General features: G+C 51.6%; 1 protein-coding gene across 1 annotated transcript in view; it reads left to right on the forward strand.

Moving 5' to 3' along the window:
• The window catches only part of NEURL4 (neuralized E3 ubiquitin protein ligase 4), a 155,103-nt gene that overhangs the window by 15,133 nt on the left and 119,875 nt on the right, over window positions 1-20,095 (forward strand). The window contains exons 5-10 of the mRNA XM_083180707.1: window positions 13,377-13,488; window positions 14,326-14,414; window positions 17,778-17,850; window positions 18,142-18,397; window positions 18,505-18,686; window positions 18,763-18,848. Coding sequence (XP_083036833.1) covers window positions 13,377-13,488; window positions 14,326-14,414; window positions 17,778-17,850; window positions 18,142-18,397; window positions 18,505-18,686; window positions 18,763-18,848 — 798 coding nt within the window. The remainder of the gene's footprint in view (window positions 1-13,376; window positions 13,489-14,325; window positions 14,415-17,777; window positions 17,851-18,141; window positions 18,398-18,504; window positions 18,687-18,762; window positions 18,849-20,095) is intronic.

Here is a 20,095-nt window from a genome sequence, read left to right on the forward strand (position 1 = left end):
AACTGCGTCACATTCAGGACACGGCTAAGGTCCTTTGCGAGGCCCAGAAGGAATTGGGGACCATTAATGCCCTCAATTCTGCCATGGCTGTCTCAGCCCGAAGGGCCCTGTGGCTGCGACAGTGGGTAGCGGACCTGGACTCAAAATGTAGTGTTGAGAGTATTCCCTTCTCAGGGGAAAGACTATTTGGGAGTGAGCTGGATGAGTGGATTTCCAAGGCTACGGCCGGTAAGTCCACTATCCTTCCATCAGCCCCTACTGCACCAAAGTGTCCATTTACCTCTCCTACCCAGCAGTCCTTTCGCAGGAATCGTTTCCACTCCAGGACCAGAGGTGCGTCCAATGCCAACAGAGGCGGAAGAGGTAAGTTCAGGAAGCCTAACCCCTCTGGCGCACAGGACCGAGCTACCACTGCAGCTGCCTCCAAACCGTCAGCTTGACGGGGTCTCCCCACCGCGGGATGTTCTCGAGGTGGGGGGGTCGTCTGTCGTACTTCAGCCAGGTATGGGATGCCTCGTGCCTAGATTCCTGGGCAAGGAGTCTTATTTCACAGGGCTACAAGCTGGAGTTCGACAGAACCCCTCCCAGAAGGTACTTCAGGTTGGCCTTCCCCGCCTCTGCAGAGGACCGGATTCTCCTGCAAGGGGCAATCCAGGGACTGCTTCAATCCAAAGTAATCCTGCCAGTTCCACTACAGGGGCAAGGTTACTATTCAAACCTCTTCCTGGTGCTGAAGCCAGATGGGTCAGTGAGGCCCATTCTGAACCTGAAAGCTTTGAACCCGTACCTCCGGGTGTTCAAATTCAGAATGGAGTCTCTCCATTCAGTCATTGCCAGTCTCGAGCCAGGGGAGTTCCTGGCCTACATAGACGTCAAGGACACCTATCTGGACGTCCCCATTTGGCCCCCACACCAAATGTTTTTGCGGTTTGCGCTGGGAAAGGAACATCAGTTTCGGGCGTTGCCTTTCGGCCTGTCCACGGCTCCGCATCTTCACGAAGATTATGGCGGAAATTATGTCCCTTCTCTGGCAGCATCGAGTGAATGTGATTACGTACCTCGACGACCTGCTAATCAAGGCGGAGTCGGCAGGGGCCTTGTGCAGTGCAATCCAACTGACCAGGAGGATTCTCTTGGACCACTGGTGGATTTTGAACCTAAAGAAATCATCCCTGGTCCCAAGTCAAAGGATGCTGTTCCTTGGCATGATCCTGGACACAGCGGAGCAAAAGATATTCCTCCCACTGAAGAAGGTGGCTGCAATTCAGCAGTTGGTGGTGTAAGTGTTGGAGGGCCCACAGGTGTCGGTTCACCTCTGCTTACAGCTGTTGGGCAAGATGGTGGCCTCATTCAAGGCCATACAGTATGCCAGATTCCACACAAGGACATTCCAGCTGGATATCCTGACAAAGTGGTCGGGGTGTCCCCGCCAGATGCACAGAACGATAACACTCTCTGCGCAAACAAGGCTGTCGCTCCAATGGTGGCTGGATTCGACAAATCTATTGGCCGGCCGTTGCTTTCAGATCCAGGATTGGCTTCTGTTGACCACAGATGCCAGTCTGAGAGGATGGGGAGCGGTGGTCCAAGGAGTCCATCTTCAGGGCAGATGGTCCCAGTTGGAAGCCAAGTTGCATATCAACAGGCTGGAATTGAAGGCGGTTTACTACGCCCCGTTGAAGGCTGCTCCCATGCTCCAGGGCAGGGCTGTGAAGGTACAGTCCGACAATGCGACCACGGTCGCCTACATAAACCATAAGGGAGGAACAAGGAGCATGCCATGCATGAGAGAAGCTGCCAGGATCATCTCTTGGGCGGAACAAAACATTCTGGCGTTGTCCGCCATATTCATACCGGGAGTGGACAACTGGGAGGCGGATTTTCTCAGCCGCCACTACATTCCCCTTCCCGGGGAATGGGAATTACATCAAGAGGAGTTCGATGCCATTGCAGATCTGTGGGGGACCCCACAGATAGATCTCATGGCCTCTCGAAGGAACCACAAGGTCACCAGATACTGCTCTCGGACAAGGGATCCTTGTGCGGAAGCAGTGGATGCCCTAACTTGGCCTTGGGAATACCGGCTGTTATATCTCTTCCCTCCGCTTCCGCTGCTGGCGAAGGTGTTAAAAAGAATCAGAAACCAAAGAGCAGAGGCAATCCTGGTGGCACCGGATTGGCCTCGGCGTGCCTGGTACGGGCATCTTCAGGCCATGCTGGTGGAAGACCCTTGGCGTCTGCCTCTCAGGGAAGATCTTCTTCAAGGGCCGTTCGGCTACCAGGACTTACCTCGGCTTCATTTAATGGCCTGGAGGTTGAGAGGCAGATCCTGAGACACAAGGGCCTGGATTCCTCGGTCAAATCTACCATGACCCAAGCCAGGAAACCGGTAAAGGCCTCCCACTATCATCACATTTGAAGAAGATATGTGGCCTGGTGTGAGGAAAAGGACCTACCACCGGCGGTGTTTAAACTGGGCAATTTCTTGCGGTTTCTTCAAGCAGGTTTGGACTTGGGGCTTCGGCTGGGGTCCTTAAAGGTCCAGGTCTCGGCCTTGTCGGTCTTTTTTCAGAGAAAACTGGCATCCTTACCTGAGGTCCAGACTTTTCTTCAAGGGGTACTAAGAATTCAACCCCCTTTTGTGCCACCCACTGCACCATGGGACTTGGATGTAGTTTTATCCTTTTCACAGTCGTCTTGGTTTGAACCATTGGAACAGGCCGATTTACGGTATCTTACGTGGAAGACTGTGGTCCTGCTGGCCTTGGCTTCGGCGAGAAGGGTGTCCGAACTTGGAGCCCTTACTTGGTCTTTCATGGCGATAGGGCGGAGTTGAGAACTAGGCCGCATTTCCTGCCTAAGGTTGTGTCGGCCTTCCACCTTAACCAACCGATTGTGGTCCCGTCCAGTTTGGCTCATCCAGAGATTCCTGCCTCTCTGGATGTTGTTCAGGCCCTGAGGGTCTATGTTAGGCAAATCTCTAGGTTCCGGAAGATGGATGGTCTGTTTGTGCTCTATGATGCACAGAAGAAGGGTGCTCCAGCATCAAAACAGACTATAGCCCGTTGGATACGTACCACTATCCAACATGCCTATGGGATGGCTGGATTGACTATTCCATCCTCATTGAAGGTGCATTCGACAAGGTCGGTAGGGACTTCCTGGGCGGCTGCTTGAGGGGTCTTGGCCTTACAGCTTTGCAGAGCAGCTACTTGGTCGGGGCAGCATACGTTTGTAAAGTTCTACAAATTTGATGCCCTGGCCAGGGAGGATTCCCAGTTTGGTCAAGCGGTGTTACAGCAGTCTCCGCCCGTTCTGGTGGCTTTGGGACCTCCCCATAGTATTGAACCCCAGTATCCCATAGGACGTTAGAGAAAATAGGATTTTACATACCTACCTGTAAATCCTTTTCTCGTAGTCCATATGGGATACTGGGCGCCCGCCTCAGTGCGGATTTGTCTGCTGTAGGTAGTTACCTTGCTTTCTTGGGCTTGTTGCCTTATTGAACGAGTGAAGTTCTTGTATTGGCTTGATGAAGTCGTGTTACGAAATGTGTTGGGGCGTGGTCACCTGACGTATCGGATCCTTACTTCAGTGTATCCTGTCCGTCTGTGGTTGATGCGTGGAGAACACCGCCGCTGCCACCGTTCCATCTTTGCCGGTGTGCTGGATGTCCTCTGGTGCCCGTGCTACAGGCTGTTGAACTAGCGGTGAATGCTACGCATGCTGACTACAGTAAATTGAATTGTATGTGAGCCTACAGTTTCTCAGTAAATACTGGTTATTATCATGCTCATTTGTGCGCTCCTCCTTTTTCTTGTTACATGTTCCATATATTGAGGCCGTGACAGCCTCGTGGAAGTGAGCAGCACTACATCAGAAGAGACGGATTCACTTATAATAGTGTAACGTTGCGCAGATCCTCACCCTGTATGTATGTGTGTGTGTGTGTGTGTGTGTGTGTGTGTGTGTATGTGTATAATATCTATATCTATATCTATATCTCTATCTCTATATATCGTATGACGTTTCACCATAGGGTGTTATTATAGTTTTTTTTCTTCACCTATTTTGTTATGTTTGTTACGGTGTGCTGGTATGAATCTCACCACATTTACTTGTTTACTCCTCATATAATTTGCTTTCCTTCGGCACAGTTTTCATTAACTGACTAGTGGAGGGGGAGATAGGAGGAGCCAGTGCACCCACACTAAAAGATCTTATGTGCCTGTCTCTCCTGCGGAGGATCTCTATCCCCATAGTATTTAACTCCAGTATCCCATATGGACTACGAGAAAAGGATTTACCGGTAGGTATTTAAAATCCTATTTTTTCAAATACATAAATAGTAAGCGATTAATTAAAAAGAACATAGGCCCACTAACAGATAGGAGGATAAGGGAAAAGCGGAACTGTTAAATGAGTTCTTCTCATCAGTGTTTACTAAGGGAGAGCAGACAGTGGAACGCACACGTACCACAAATGGGATGAAAAAGCCAGATCTCAATATTGATTTCACAACCGAGGAAATAATATTCATGCTCAGCAAAATCAAAACAAACAAATCACCTGGGCCAGATGGGATACATCCTAGGGTACTAATGGAATTAAGGGAGGAATTAGCTTCCCCTCCCTTCCCCTAGATTTTGCTAAAGCCTTCGACACCGTACCACACAAGAGGTTGATAAATAAAATGGAGGACCTGGGATTAGGGGAAAATATCTGTAGATGGGTAGGGAACTGGCTGTGTAATAGAGAACACTTGGACAGAGGGTTTTGTTGATCAGTTGCACAGGAAAAGGAGCAGATATTAAGTTTGATTTGAAGTTAGACCCCCTCTAGTAAGGATGGATAGTTTATGATATGCTTAGGGGTGTGCTACCACAGACAAAAATAATAGCAGACTTTTATTAGGAAAGAGAAAGATTTGTCATATGGTGGTGCACCATTTATAAGAACTGGAGTCATAAAATGTACCTTTTATTGGTTATCATTAAAAAGAAGCGCGAAATATGACAAACAAACACATAACATATACACAAGTGGGAACAGTGTGTTTAAAAGGCACGTGCGAGTTCGAGGAGCAACTACCTTATGTAATTTGTATTAGTATCACCTTATAATATTCCTTTCCATCATGTATTAATTATTTAAGGAGAAGGTATCGATACTTTATCTGTCGAAGTTTGGTGTGTGTTGGAATACTGTTTCTGCAGCCTTAATGGTGGCTATTTTGTAGTTTACAGTGTTGCAATGTAGCATATAACTGGTAATAAATTATGTTATACTGGACTGAGTGATTAATTGGGTATCAGAGTTTTGGCAATTAGCACAATGATTTTCACTTCTGAGCCAAATATATCTCAGTCTATGGTATAATTAGCGTATTAAATTTATTACTTAAGACTAATAAGTTAATTGGTCATGTAACAGTTTCTTGGTGCTGTGCCCGATTAATGTTACTTCTATGCCAATTATAAATTAGTCCGAATAGATAAGGGCTATATTTCCTTCAGCTAGTATGATAGTAATTCTAGCGAGGCTGTACAGTCACCTTAGCTAGATGTATAATATTAAATAATACACTCCCTGTGCGGGAGATGAATGCTGTGCTGAACACTGTCGGACACAGTCAGTCTCTACCTGTGCCGCCGACAGCTTCTGCTGATCGTGATACGGCTGACAGGCGGACTGCCGTTACCTGGGTCCGAATAGCTGGGCTAACAAGCGGGCATTCCCTGTGCAGGGACAGATGCCGCTACCGAATTAGCCGTCAGTCAAGCGTCCTGCCCCGTACCGCCGTCAGCTATTGCTGCTGTCACTGCGGTCTTGGGGGGATTTAAGACTGTTAGGCTGCTGTTACATTAGAGTCCTGAAAAGGACTAATAAATACAATAACACACACACACAACAAATCGAGAGGGTATTGCTCAAAGAACGTGCGCACGGCTGAGTCGGCCGGCGTACGCTTCGCAGGTCTTCCTCAGGGCAACCGGTATAGGTGCCCAGGACAGGCTTATAAGGTAGTTCTCATTTTGAATTGACCAATTGTTATCCGTGTATTGTTTGTGTACCGCCCTCACTTCAATCCGCCATTCACTGAGTGGTCAGAGCATTTGGTTTAGTACGATATCCATACTTAATTACTTAATTCTATTTTAGGTGTCCCATAACTGTCATTCCCATTAGGGATATTTAGATTGGTTCATATATGTGTTTTAATTTTATAATGAGACCGCTATTATGTCAGAGAAAACGGGGAATAGTATGCTACTTAACATGAGATTGGTCTCAGTATTGCATACGAGATCTGAGCCTGTGCTGGATGGAATTGAGTGTTATGTCAAACAAGGGTGTGTGTCGACCGTGTTGTGTGGTACCACAACACAAAAGGCCAATAAAACTCTTGCATGTATTAAAAGGGGAATGGAAACTAGGGACTCAAAAGTAATTATACCTCCGTACAAATCATTGGTTAGATTGCACCTCGAATACAGAGTACAGTTCTGGGCCCCGCACTATAAAAAGAACATCATAGAATTAGAAAAAATCCAAAGGTGAGCAACAAATCTTATTAGGGGAATGGAGAATTTAAGCTACGAGGAGAGATTAAGCAATTTAGGACTATTTACACTAGAGAAGAGACGTTTAAGGGGGGACATGCTCAACATGTACAAATATATCAAGGGCCAATATAAGGAACTGTCAAACACCCTTTTTCTGCTAGACAGGAATATAGGACCGCGAGGGCACGAGTTTAGATTAGAAGGAAAAAGATTTTGGTCATCTAGAAGAAAAAATTTCTTTACAGTCAGAACAGTCAAACTTTGGAACTCTCTTCCTGGAGAAGTGGTGTCGGCAGACACTATAAATACGTTTAAAATAAGGTTGGATAAACATTTATTGGTTAACAACATCCATGGGTACTAATAGTAACATAATCTGTCTTTAAAATATCGGAACATACTATACAACAAGGGATAAGCTATTATAAACCTTGGTTGAACTAGATGGACGCAAGTCTTTATTCAGCCTCACCTACTATGTAACTGTAACACACACTTGTTTCCCACCACTGATGCTGTCTGCTGCACGTGTGGAGGGACATGAAGATCTTATCAGCCACCCAATGATCCACTCGTTCACTGCCAGAGAGCCTGGGCCGGTCCTCCCTGTACCCCTCCTCCAAGGACTTGGGTTACAGAGTGTGCTCCAGTCAGTCATAGCTGCTTAAGGAGCTGAGTGCCAGTTTTCATTGCGTTGTATACTTGCTGTGCATTGTGTAATGCATTAAATCTATACCTGTCAGCAGTATACTGTGTTATCTGTACCTATAAGCTGGGGGGGGGGGGTAGGGGTAGATTTCCTTCTGGCAAGGGACAAGCATCCAGATCCACAGTATTCCAAGTCTGAGGATAAATCCTCAGCCTGATGGGGATGAGGCTCCCTGTTCTGGGACCAGAGTGGGGGGGGGGGGGGGGGTTGTTATCGCCTGACATCCATATGGATTTTTGGCATTCATAGATATTCAGGATGCATATCTGCACGTGCCTATTTGCGGAGAACATCATTCTATGCTGCGATTTTCCATAGGCTCAACTCATCTGCAGTTTCAGGCTCTTCTGTTTGGTCTGGCAACTGTGCCGAGGGTCTTTACAAAAGTGATGGCAGTCATGGCGGCGACACTCAGGTTAAAGGGAATTGTGATCATCCCATACCTGGATGACCTGTTGTTCAAGGCCGAGTTGGAAGAGGCGTTGCAGGAACATCTGGTAGTTGCAACGCAGTTTCTCCAGGAGCACGGGTGGATATTGAATTTCAAGAAGTCTCAGTTGGGCCCGACCCAAAGATTGCAGTTCTTGGGAGTGGTTTTGGACCCTCACCTACATTGGGTGTTTCTACCGAAAACCAAGGCTGATGACATATGACTTATATTTGGGGAATGGAGAAGCGATAAAACTATCAGTCTGGAGGTGCCTGAAGCTGATGGGCAAAATGGTGGCCATGTTTGAAACACTGCAGTATGTGAGATTTCACTCAAGGACGTTCCAATGGAACATTCTCATTAGTTGGTCAGGAGATCCGAAGACCATGAAGCAGGAAAAGCTTGTCCTGACTCTGGAGACAAGGAAATCCTTAGCCTGGGCACAGATATGGAAATGCTCCAGCCAGGTCGTTTACTGTTAACCTGGGATTGGGTTGTGGGCACTACCAATGCAAGTCTCAGGGGATGGGGAGCAATACCTCTGCATCTCGGACTGCAGGGGCTGTGGTCCAGCACAGAATCAGACAATGCTGTGGCATATCTCAACCATGGGGCACCCGCAGCAGGATAGCGATGCGGGAGGTGTCTCAGATTTTTCAGTGGGCGGAAACCCATGTTCCGGCCCTGTCGGCTGTGTTCATTCTGGGAATCCGGAATGTGAAGGCAGATTTCCTCAGTAGATCGGACTTGCTGGAAGGGGAATGGGTGTTGAACACGAAGGTGTTTCAAGACATTGTGGCTCTCTGGGAGCTCCCAGAGGTGGACCTGACAGCATCCAGACACATTTGTCAGGTGGCCAGATTTTGTTCATGGACCAGGGATCCGATAGCGTGGGCTGTAGATGCCATGATGGTTCCTTGGAACTTTGAGCTGGCCTATGTCTTCCCTCCCTTTCCCATAATTGCTCAGGTCCCCAAGAGTGAGGGCACCGAAGTCAAGTGTCATTCAGGTGGTGCTGGATTGGCCTAGTAGGTCCTGGTATTCAGACACACTGAGGTTGTCATTGGCGTCTTCCTCTTCGTCCAGACCTGCTCCGACCAGGTCCATTTCTTCATCAGGACCTAGCTTGCCTAAGCCTGGCTTTTGAGACCTTATTGAAGAAGGGTTTCTCTGTGACTTATTCAGACTATGTTGAGGACTTGAAAACCTGTGTCTGCGGCTAACTATCATAGAGTCTGGAAGATCAATATCAGGTGGTGTGAGAAGTATATATAAGGTGCACATCTCTAGGTGTAAGTTGGCTAGACTTCTGGGTTTTCAGCAGGATTGAGTTTGCAGTCTTTGAAAGTGCAGCTTTCTGCCTCATCTATCTTTTTTTCAGAAGATTGTGGATCTTTTACCGGAGGTTCAGACCTTCCTTCTTATATGCATATTGATAATAAGTGGCACCATGGGATTTGTCATTGGTGCTGGCAGTGTTACAGAAGCCGCCCTTCGAACCGCTAAAGTAGGCTGACCTAAAGTTTCTTTCGTGGAAACTTGCTTTTCTTTTGGCTGTTGCCTTGGCCAGTCGAGTGTCTAAGTTGGGGGCTTTGTCTTTTCATGTAGATAGGGCCGAAGGTTGTGTCAAATTTTCATTTAAACCAGGAGATTGTGCTTCCGGTGCTTGTTCCTTCTGAGGGGACAAGGAATAGGGAAAACTTAAAAAATTGGATGTAGTGGGCGCGCTGCGCGTTTATGTGCACAGAGTGAAGGAGTTTTGTGAGACTGATTCTTCACTGGTAATGTATGACGTACATAAGGGAGGGTGGCCAGCTTCTAAGCAGACCATTGCAAGTTGGTTGAGGTCGGTTATTGCCTTTGCCTATACTAAAGTTGGCAGACCTGTTCCGGCTAGAGTAAATGCCCATACCACCTTGCTTCACCCTGGTGGAATGGGCAACTACTCTAGCGGCTGAGGGCGTCCCCAAGGAAAACCTGGAGCCTACCATTGAGATGGTACATCAGGCCGCACTCTGATGCTGCCACTCTAACCTCCCATGTGTCAACTTTGGCTGTTGCAGCATGTCTGTCCTTGTGGCTGCGCTCTTGGAAGGTGGTCCCGAAAACCTTAGAAGCACTTCCCTTTGAGGGTTCCCTCTTGTTTGGGTCCGAACTGGATAAAATTGTGACTATGGTAGCGGCTTCTAAGGCTGCTTTCCTTCCATCTACTCCTACACCACTTACCCGTGTTGCCTTCCAGTCCTTTTGTTTCCAGGGCAAGGGTAGTGGACATTATTTTTCAAGAACCCAACCCCAAGCGGCCAAGTCCTCCAAGCCCAAGGGTAGGCGTCCCTTGGCAACCAGGCGCCCTGGGCACAAACCCTCCACATGACTGGACAGGACTCCACCTGGGGAATCCCAAGGTGGGAGGTCCACCTGTTGGGGTTTTCAGACATCTGGCTGGAATCCACAACAGACGCGTGGGTTCAGGATGTTGTCTCCCAAAGCTACTCCCTAACCTTTCGACGTCGTCCACTAAGCTCGTTATTTTCCACATGTTCTCCAAAGGACTTAAAAAAGTTCAGGGCTCTGGAGCAATCCATCCAGAAGCTCCTGCAGGCCGGCGTCATAGCATCAACGAGCCTCGGGATTCTACGCCAACCTCTTCCTTGTCCGGAAGCCCAACGGGTCATACGTCCCATTCTTAACTTAAAAGGACTCAACAAGTTTGTTTTTGTTCCTAATGGAGACCTTGAGATCCATAGTGTTAGCCTTACAACCAGGAGAATACATGGCGTCCCTACACATCCAGGACGCGTACCTGCATATCCCCATCAGACCGGAACATCAACAGTTTCTGTGGCTTGCTCTACAGGACTGTACATTTCCGTTTCAGACTCTGCCCTTTGGCCTGTCCGCTGCTCCTCGGGTGTTTACGAATGTCATGGCTGTGATGGGCTGCAGTCTTCGCAACCAGGGTATCCGGATACTTCCATATCAGGACGACCTGTTGATTCTGGCACAGTCTGCAGAAGTTCTCAGGGAACATCTGGCCACAGTGGTGACGGTCCTAGAACGTTACAGCTGCATCATCAATTGATCATCCAAGTTTCCTGAACAGTCTATGATCCCTCTGGGGCCCTGTTGAATAAGGTACATCAAAGGATCTACCTACCAGAGGAGCATCGCAGGACACTGCAGTCTCGCGTCCTATGTCTCCTCTCCCTCAGACGGATGTCCATTCAAGCCTGCATGAGGGTCCTGGGCTCGATGGTATCGGCCTTCGACATGGCGGAATATACCCAATTCCAGTCCTGTCCGCTACAACAAGAAATCCTCACCAAGTGGTCGGGATCCTACACCAACGTCTGGTCACTGCTGATAGCCTTATAACTGGCTGTTCTCTCACTCTCCTGGTGGCTTCTAGACCAGAACCGCACAACAGGGGGGGACCTTTTTTCGGTCCACCAATGGACACTCCTCACCACGGATAGCAGCCTCCGCGGGTGGGGGGCAGTAACTTGCCAAAGATCATTCCAAGGTCTATGGAACGCTCACTAAATCCAACTTTCGATCAATGTCCTCGAATTGAGGGCAGTGTTCCGGGTCCTTTGCCTGGCGGAACCTTGGCTGGGAGGTCGCCCCGTACAAGTCCATTCGGACAATGTGAGGACAGTGGCTTATATCAACCACCAGGGTGGCACTCGCAGTCGGGCTGCCATGGCAGAGAAAACCCACATTTTTCAATGGGCGGAGAAGAAGATCCCTGCTCTCTGTGATCTTTATCCCAGGAGTCCTCAACTGGGAGGCGGACTTCCTCAGCCGTCAGATTCTGGATGCTGGTGAATGGGCCCTCTATCCGGAGGTGTTCCAGAAGCTAGTACGACGTTGGAGCAGACCCAAGGTAGACTTGATGGCATTGGGCCACAACCACAAGGTCACCCTATATGGGTCAAGGTTTTGTGACCCAGGGGCTTGCATGGTGGATGCCCTGTCAACCCCGTGGCCGTTTGCTCCGGTATACATTTTACCTCCGTTTTTAGCTCCTCTGGGGAATGAACCTTAAGTTGAATGTGGAGGGCGGCACACTGATCCTGGTGGATGCACATTGGTCCAGACAGATCTGGTTCTCGGATCTGCAGGCTGTATCAGTGGCCCCTCTAATCCATCTACCTCTATGTCCAGACCTGTTCTCTCAAGGACAGTGTCTACACCCGGACCTGTAGCAATCTGGCTTTGATGGGGTGGCTTTTGAGACCTCCCTGTTAAGGGCCAGAGGCTTTAACTACAGAGTAATCTCAACCATGTTCAGAGCACGCAAACCACCTTCAGCCGGTGCTTACCATCGCATCTGGCGGGGGTTACTTTTTCTGGTGTCGTGCTCGCTACTTCAATTCCAGGACTTACCGTTTGGCCAGGGTTGTATCCTTCCTACAGAAGGGCCTGGAGACTGGATTAAGCTTATCTTCTTTAAAGGTACAGGTTTCGGCTGTTTCCATCTTGTTCTGTAGGAAGTTGGTGGTGTCACTGGATGTCCGCACATTCCTGAAGGGAGTCCTACATATCCAACCTCCATTTGATCCCCCGGTAGCCTCATGGGACCTTTCCCTGATACTCGCAGCTCTTCAGGCCCCACCATTTGAGCCCTTATGGTCAGTGGCCCTTTGTTGGCTCACTTGGAAGACAGTTTTTCGGTTAGCAATTGCTTCTGCCAGGAGGGTGTCTGACCTGTCGGCCCTGTCCTGTGGGTCTCCATTTCTGATCTTCCATTCGGATAGGGCAGTTCTTCGAACCGTTCCTTCTCAGAGTAGTGTCCAGATTTCATGTCAACCAGGATTTTGTGGTCCCTGCCTTTCGAGGGCCGGATGCTTCTCTGAACAGTCTTCTCTGGATGTGATCCGTGTGTTACGCATCTGCGCATGCCGCACTAAGCCTTTTCGCAAATCAGACTCTTTGTGCTCTACGGGTTTAAAAAGAGAGGTTGGCCTGCCACTAAGCAGACAATTGCCTGCTGGGTTCGCTCTGTCATGAGACGCCTCCCTCCCGGTTCCTGCAGGGGTCTGTGAGTGTGTCTTGGGCTGTTCGGGGCGGTGCAGCAGATGAGAAAATTTGCAGGGCGGCGACTTGGTCGTCCGCCAATACTTTCTTGCGCTTTTATGCCTTTGATACGTTTGCCTCCCAGGACTCCGTTTTGGCCAGAGTGTACTTGCTGCGGCGAAGGCGTGTCCCCACCCTTAGGTGGCTGCTTTAGGATGTCCCAGCGTTATCCTGTGGCCCCTGAATAAAATTAGATTTTTGTCTTACCTGTTAAATCTTTCTTCGAGGACGTCAGGGGCCACAGGGATCCCTCCCTGCCGCGCCTGCTTTGGTTCTGTTACTGTTATAGTTACCTAGTTCTTTTCCTGTGTGAACTAGACTGTGATCAGAATGTATTCTGTGTGGTGCTTCTCATACTTCTCTCTTGTCTCCTTCCTTGGCTTGTTAAAAACTGAGCTTCCTGGCCTGGAGGCGGGGTATAGGAGGGGAGGAGCCTGGTCTGCCTGGGAGGCAGAAGAAATGTAACTTCTTCGGTGCTGGAATTCTTTCTCCCACTCCACTACCCAGTGTTAAGACTGTGGCTCCTGTTGTCCTCGAAGAAAGGGATTTAACAGGTAAGACCTAAATCTCATTATCTTCTCCTCCTATGAAGATTCGGATCGATAAACTCGTGGATAAATGGTCAGGATCCATTGAAATTGGTGTCACCACGCACAATCCCAACAGCCTGGAATATCCAGCCACTATGACTAACCTACGCTCAGGTAAGTGAGAGGATTTCACAGAGGGTCTATATTCTGCTGGGCCCAGGGATGGATCGTCCTTTATTTCTCTAGTCCCTTACAGAGGGCTTTCCTCTACCGACTCATCGGACATGCAAGCCGGTCCACCCATATGATGGTGCCAAGTCCACTAGCTATGTTCTCCTTATCCCCTGATGTACCTAGTAGAGGACCCTCCCATCTGCTGATGCCACCAGGCCTGGCAGGGGACCCTCCCCTCTTCTGACGCCACCAGGCCTGGCAGAGGGGACCCTCCCCTCTTCTGACGCCACCAGGCCCGGCAGAGGGGACCCTCCCCTCTTCTGATGCCACCAGGCCCGGCAGAGGCGACCCTCCCCTCTTCTGACGCCACCAGGCCCGGCAGAGGGGACCCTCCCCTCTTCTGACGCCACCAGGCCCGGCAGAGGGGACCCTCCCCTCTTCTGATGCCACCAGGCCCGGCAGGGGACCCTCCCATCTGCTGATGCCACCAGGCCCGGCAGGGGACCCTCCCCTCTTCTGACGCCACCAGGCCCGGCAGAGGGGACCCTCCCCTCTTCTGATGCCACCAGGCCCGGCAGGGGACCCTCCCCTCTTCTGATGCCACCAGGCCCGGCAGAGGGGACCCTCCCCTCTTCTGACGCCACCAGGCCTGGCAGAGGGGACCCTCCCCTCTTCTGACGCCACCAGGCCTGGCAGAGGGGACCCTCCCCTCTTCTGATGCCACCAGGCCCGGCAGAGGGGACCCTCCCCTCTTCTGACGCCACCAGGCCTGGCAGAGGGGACCCTCCCCTCCAGCTTATTTGTATCTATTTAAACCTGATTGGTCTCTCCCTCCAGGAACCATCATGATGAGTGGCTGTGGGATTCTGACCAATGGGAAGGGGACCCGCCGGGAGTACTGTGAGTTCAGCCTGGATGAGCTTCAGGTTAGAGACGTCTAATTCTCCCTTATTGGTTTATATGGAAATGAGCAACATCTCTGCAGGTTACAGATGACTGCGGTGTGTGGCATTGCCCCTCCTGTGCCCCGCACTTTGTGCCCAGCGTCGGGTGTCTGTGTAATGTGTGGCATTGCCCCTCCTGTGCCCCGCACTGTGCCCAGCGTCGGGTGTCTGTGTAATGTGTGGCATTGCCCCTCCTGTGCCCCGCACTGTGTGCCCAGCGTCGGGTGTCTGTGTAATGTGTGGCATTGCCCCTCCTGTGCCCCGCACTGTGTGCCCAGCGTCGGGTGTCTGTGTAATGTGTGGCATTGCCCCTCCTGTGCCCTGCACTGTGTGCCCAGCGTCGGGTGTCTGTGTAATGTGTGGCATTGCCCCTCCTGTGCCCTGTGCTGTGGGCCGGGTGTCAGTGTAATGTGTGGCATTGCCCCTCCTGTGCCCTGTACTGTGGGCCTGGTGTCTGTGTAATGTGTGGCATTGCCCCTCCTGTGCCCTGTGCTGTGGGCCGAGTGTCTGTGTAATGTGTGGCATTGCTCCTCCTGTGCCCTATACTGTGGGCCGGGTGTCTGTGTAATGTGTGGCATTGCCCCTCCTGTGCCCTGTACTGTGGGCCGGGTGTCTGTGTAATGTCTGGCATTGCCCCTCCTGTGCCCTGTGCTGTGGGCCGGGTGTCTGTGTTAAGCATGGCATTACCCCTCCTGTGCTGTGGGCCGGGTGTCTGTGTAATGTGTGGCATTGCTCCTCCTGTGCCCTGTGCTGTGGGCCGGGTGTCTGTGTAATGTGTGGCATTGCCCCCCCTGTGCCCTGTGCTGTAGGCCGGGTGTCTGTGTAATGTGTGGCATTGCTCCTCCTGTACTATGGGCAGGGTGTCTGTGTAATGTGTGGCATTGCCCCTCCTGTGCCCTGTACTGTGGGCCGGGTGTCTGTAATGTGTGGCATTGCTCCTCCTGTGCGCTGTACTGTGGGCCGGGTGTCTTAGTAATGTGTGGCATTGCCCCTCCTGTGCCCTGTACTGTAGGCCGGGTGTCTGTGTAATGTGTGGCATTGCCCCTCCTGTGTGCTGTACTGTGGGCCGGGTGTCTGTGTAATGTGTGGCATTGCCCCTCCTGTGCCCTGTGCTGTGGGCCGGGTGTCTGTGTAATGTGTGGCATTGCCCCTCCTGTGCCCTGTGCTGTGGGCCGGGTGTCTGTGTAATGTGTGGCATTGCCCCTCCTGTGCCCTGTGCTGTGGGCCGGGTGTCTGTGTAATGTGTGGCATTGCCCCTCCTGTGCCCTGTGCTGTGGGCCGGGTGTCTGTGTAAAGTGTGGCATTGCCCCTCCTGTGCGCTGTACTGTGGGCCGGGTGTCTGTAATGTGTGGCATTGCCCCTCCTGTGCGCTGTACTGTGGGCCGGGTGTCTTAGTAATGTGTGGCATTGCCCCTCCTGTGCCCTGTACTGTAGGCCGGGTGTCTGTGTAATGTGTGGCATTGCCCCTCCTGTGCGCTGTACTGTGGGCCGGGTGTCTGTGTAATGTGTGGCATTGCCCCTCCTGTGCCCTGTGCTGTGGGCCGGGTGTCTGTGTAATGTGTGGCATTGCCCCTCCTGTGCCCTGTGCTGTGGGCCGGGTGTCTGTGTAATGTGTGGCATTGCCCCTCCTGTGCCCCGCACTGTGTGCCCAGCGTCGGGTGTCTGTGTAATGTGTGGCATTGCCCCTCCTGTGCCCCGCACAGTGTGCCCAGCGTCGGGTGTCTGTGTTAAGCATGGCATTACCCCTCCTGTGCTGTGGGCCGGGTGTCTGTGTAATGTGTGGCATTGCCCCTCCTGTGCGCTGTGCTGTGGGCCGGATGTCTGTGTAATGTGTGGCATTGCCCCTCCTGTGCCCTGTGCTGTGGGCCGGGTGTCTGTGTAATGTGTGGCATTGCCCCTCCTGTGCCCTGTGCTGTGGGCCGGGTGTCTGTGTAATGTGTGGCATTGCCCCTCCTGTGCCCTGTGCTGTGGGCCGGGTGTCTGTGTAATGTGTGGCATTGCCCCTCCTGTGCCCTGTACTGTGGGCCGGGTGTCTGTGTAATGCGTGGCATTGCTCCTCCTGTGCCCTATACTGTGGGCCGGGTGTCTGTGTAATGTGTGGCATTGCTCCTCCTGTGCCCTGTACTGTGGGCCGGGTGACTGTGTAATGTGTGGCATTGCCCCTCCTGTGCCCTGTACTGTGGGCCGGGTGTCTGTGTAATGTGTGGCATTGCCCCTCCTGTGCCCTGTACTGTGGGCCGGGTGTCTGTGTTAAGCATGGCATTACCCCTCCTGTGCTGTGGGCCGGGTGTCTGTGTAATGTGTGGCATTGCTCCTCCTGTGCCCTGTGCTGTGGGCCGGGTGTCTGTGTAATGTGTGGCATTGCCCCCCCTGTGCCCTGTGCTGTAGGCCGGGTGTCTGTGTAATGTGTGGCATTGCTCCTCCTGTACTATGGGCAGGGTGTCTGTGTAATGTGTGGCATTGCCCCTCCTGTGCGCTGTGCTGTGGGCCGGGTGTCTGTGTAATGTGTGGCATTGCCCCTCCTGTGCGCTGTACTATGGGCCCGGTGTCTGTGTAATGTGTGGCATTGCCCCTCCTGTGCCCTGTACTGTAGGCCGGGTGTCTGTGTAATGTGTGGCATTGCCCCTCCTGTGCGCTGTACTGTGGGCCGGGTGTCTGTGTAATGTGTTGCATTGCCCCTCCTGTGCCCTGTACTGTGGGCCGGGTGTCTGTGTAATGTGTGGCATTGCCCCTCCTGTGCCCTGTGCTGTGGGCCGGGTGTCTGTGTAAAGTGTGGCATTGCTCCTCCTGTGCGCTGTACTGTGGGCCGGGTGTCTTAGTAATGTGTGGCATTGCCCCTCCTGTGCGCTGGGTGTCTGTGTAATGTGTGGCATTGCCCCTCCTGTGCCCTGTGCTGTGGGCCGGGTGTCTGTGTAATGTGTGGCATTGCCCCTCCTGTGCCCTGTACTGTGGGCCGGGTGTCTGTGTAATGTGTGGCATTGCCCCTCCTGTGCCCTGTGCTGTGGGCCGGGTGTCTGTGTAAAGTGTGGCATTGCCCCTCCTGTGCGCTGGGTGTCTGTAATGTGTGGCATTGCCCCTCCTGTGCGCTGTACTGTGGGCCGGGTGTCTTAGTAATGTGTGGCATTGCCCCTCCTGTGCCCTGTACTGTAGGCCGGGTGTCTGTGTAATGTGTGGCATTGCCCCTCCTGTGCCCTGTGCTGTGGGCCGGGTGTCTGTGTAATGTGTGGCATTGCCCCTCCTGTGCCCTGTGCTGTGGGCCGGGTTTCTGTGTAATGTGTGGCATTGCCCCTCCTGTGCCCTGTGCTGTGGGCCGGGTGTCTGTGTAATGCTGATCTGTAATTTTAGGAGGGAGATCACATCGGACTTACAAGGAAATCGAGTGCCGCGCTGCATTTCTACATAAATGGCATGGACCAAGGTAAGCGCTCCGCGTGGCCATTTCTTGTCACTCACCGCGGTGCCTCCTACTAGCCTGCACCTCCTACACTCACCGCTGTGCCACCCTCCAGGTGTGGCCCCTGTCTGGGCCCCATCACACCAGTTACATCACTGTACTATGCTCCCTCAGGTGTGGCCATATCACACCAGTGACATCACTGTACTGTGCTCCCCCAGGTGTGGCCATATCACCCCAGTGACATCACTATACTATGCTCCCTCAGGTGTGGCCATATCACCCCAGTGACATCACTGTACTGTGCTCCCTCAGGTGTGGCCTCCTGTCAGACCCCTCCAGTGGTTTATGGTGTAGTGGATCTGTATGGAATGGCGGTGAAGGTTACTATAGTACACAACCACAACCATGCAGACAGACTGCGGCGGAATAACGCCATTCTGCGAGCGAGGTCCCCAGACAGAGGACGTCCGAACGCAAACACACCGGATCCCGGGCAGCTTCTCTTTCACACCAACTGTGGTCAGAAAGCCTCAATCATTAACGGGGGCCGCACCGCACTCCGGCCGCAGTAAGTATGCGTAATGCCTACATGACACTTGTGGTGATGACCTCTGGTGGGTGAGAGGTGCCAGGGGTGATGTGCTATGCCGCTTTATGCCTTCTCTCTCTAACCAGTGCCACCGATGACTTCAACCACGGTGTGGTTCTTAGCAGCCGCCCGCTACACAATAACGAGGTGTTTCAGGTCAGGATAGACAAGATGGTGGATAAATGGGCAGGATCTATCGAGATTGGCGTCACAACCCATAACCCAGCGTACCTACAGCTACCGTCCACCATGACCAATCTGCGCTCAGGTGAGGTCACCTACCTGCTCATAGCACGTAAGCAGAGTCTCCGTCCCTCTCTTCTGATGTTCTGCTACTTCCACAGGGACATGGATGATGACCGGGAATGGAGTCATGCACAATGGGACCACCATCCTGGATGAATATGGCCACAACCTGGACCGACTCAAGGTACGTGAGAGGACACAGCCGCCAGGGTATATAGGGGCATTCCCTCAGGGACATGGTGCAGTGTGGGTAATGCTGTGTGATGTATATAGACTAGTTACTGATGTTACATGTATAACCAGTGTGTGACCTGTAGGTGCTGTGTGATAGGTATAGGTGGGATCGGTGTATACTACCCTATGTAATCCCCCTCTCTCTGTACATACCCTGATTGCCCCAGTGTAGGGGGTGACTCCTGTCTGTATAACCTCAGGGACATGGTGCAGTGTGGGTAATGCTGTGTGATGTATATAGACTAGTTACTGATGTTACATGTATAACCAGTGTGTGACCTGTAGGTGCTGTGTGATAGGTATAGGTGGGATCGGTGTATACTACCCTATGTAATCCCCCCTCTCTCTGTACATACCCTGATTGCCCCAGTGTAGGGGGGTGACTCCTGTCTGTATACCCTCAGGGACATGGTGCAGTGTGGGTAATGCTGTGTGATGTATATAGACTAGTTACTGATGTTACATGTATAACCAGTGTGTGACCTGTAGGTGCTGTGTGATAGGTATGGGTGGGATCGGTGTATACTACCCTATGTAATCCCCCCCTCTCTCTGTACATACCCTGATTGCCCCAGTGTAGGGGGTGACTCCTGTCTGTATACCCTCAGGGACATGGTGCAGTGTGGGTAATGCTGTGTGATGTATATAGACTAGTTACTGATGTTACATGTATAACCAGTGTGTGACCTGTAGGTGCTGTGTGATAGGTATGGGTGGGATCGGTGTATACTACCCTATGTAATCCCCCTCTCTCTGTACATACCCTGATTGCCCCAGTGTAGGGGGTGACTCCTGTCTGTATAACCTCAGGGACATGGTGCAGTGTGGGTAATGCTGTGTGATGTATATAGACTAGTTACTGATGTTACATGTATAACCAGTGTGTGACCTGTAGGTGCTGTGTGATAGGTATGGGTGGGATCGGTGTATACTACCCTATGTAATCCCCCCTCTCTCTGTACATACCCTGATTGCCCCAGTGTAGGGGGGTGACTCCTGTCTGTATACCCTCAGGGACATGGTGCAGTGTGGGTAATGCTGTGTGATGTATATAGACTAGTTACTGATGTTACATGTATAACCAGTGTGTGACCTGTAGGTGCTGTGTGATAGGTATGGGTGGGATCGGTGTATACTACCCTATGTAATCCCCCCCCTCTCTCTGTACATACCCTGATTGCCCCAGTGTAGGGGGTG

This window comes from Crinia signifera, chromosome 4 (assembly GCF_055691185.1).
Source record: "Crinia signifera chromosome 4, ASM5569118v1, whole genome shotgun sequence".
Taxonomy (NCBI): Eukaryota; Metazoa; Chordata; class Amphibia; order Anura; family Myobatrachidae; genus Crinia; species Crinia signifera.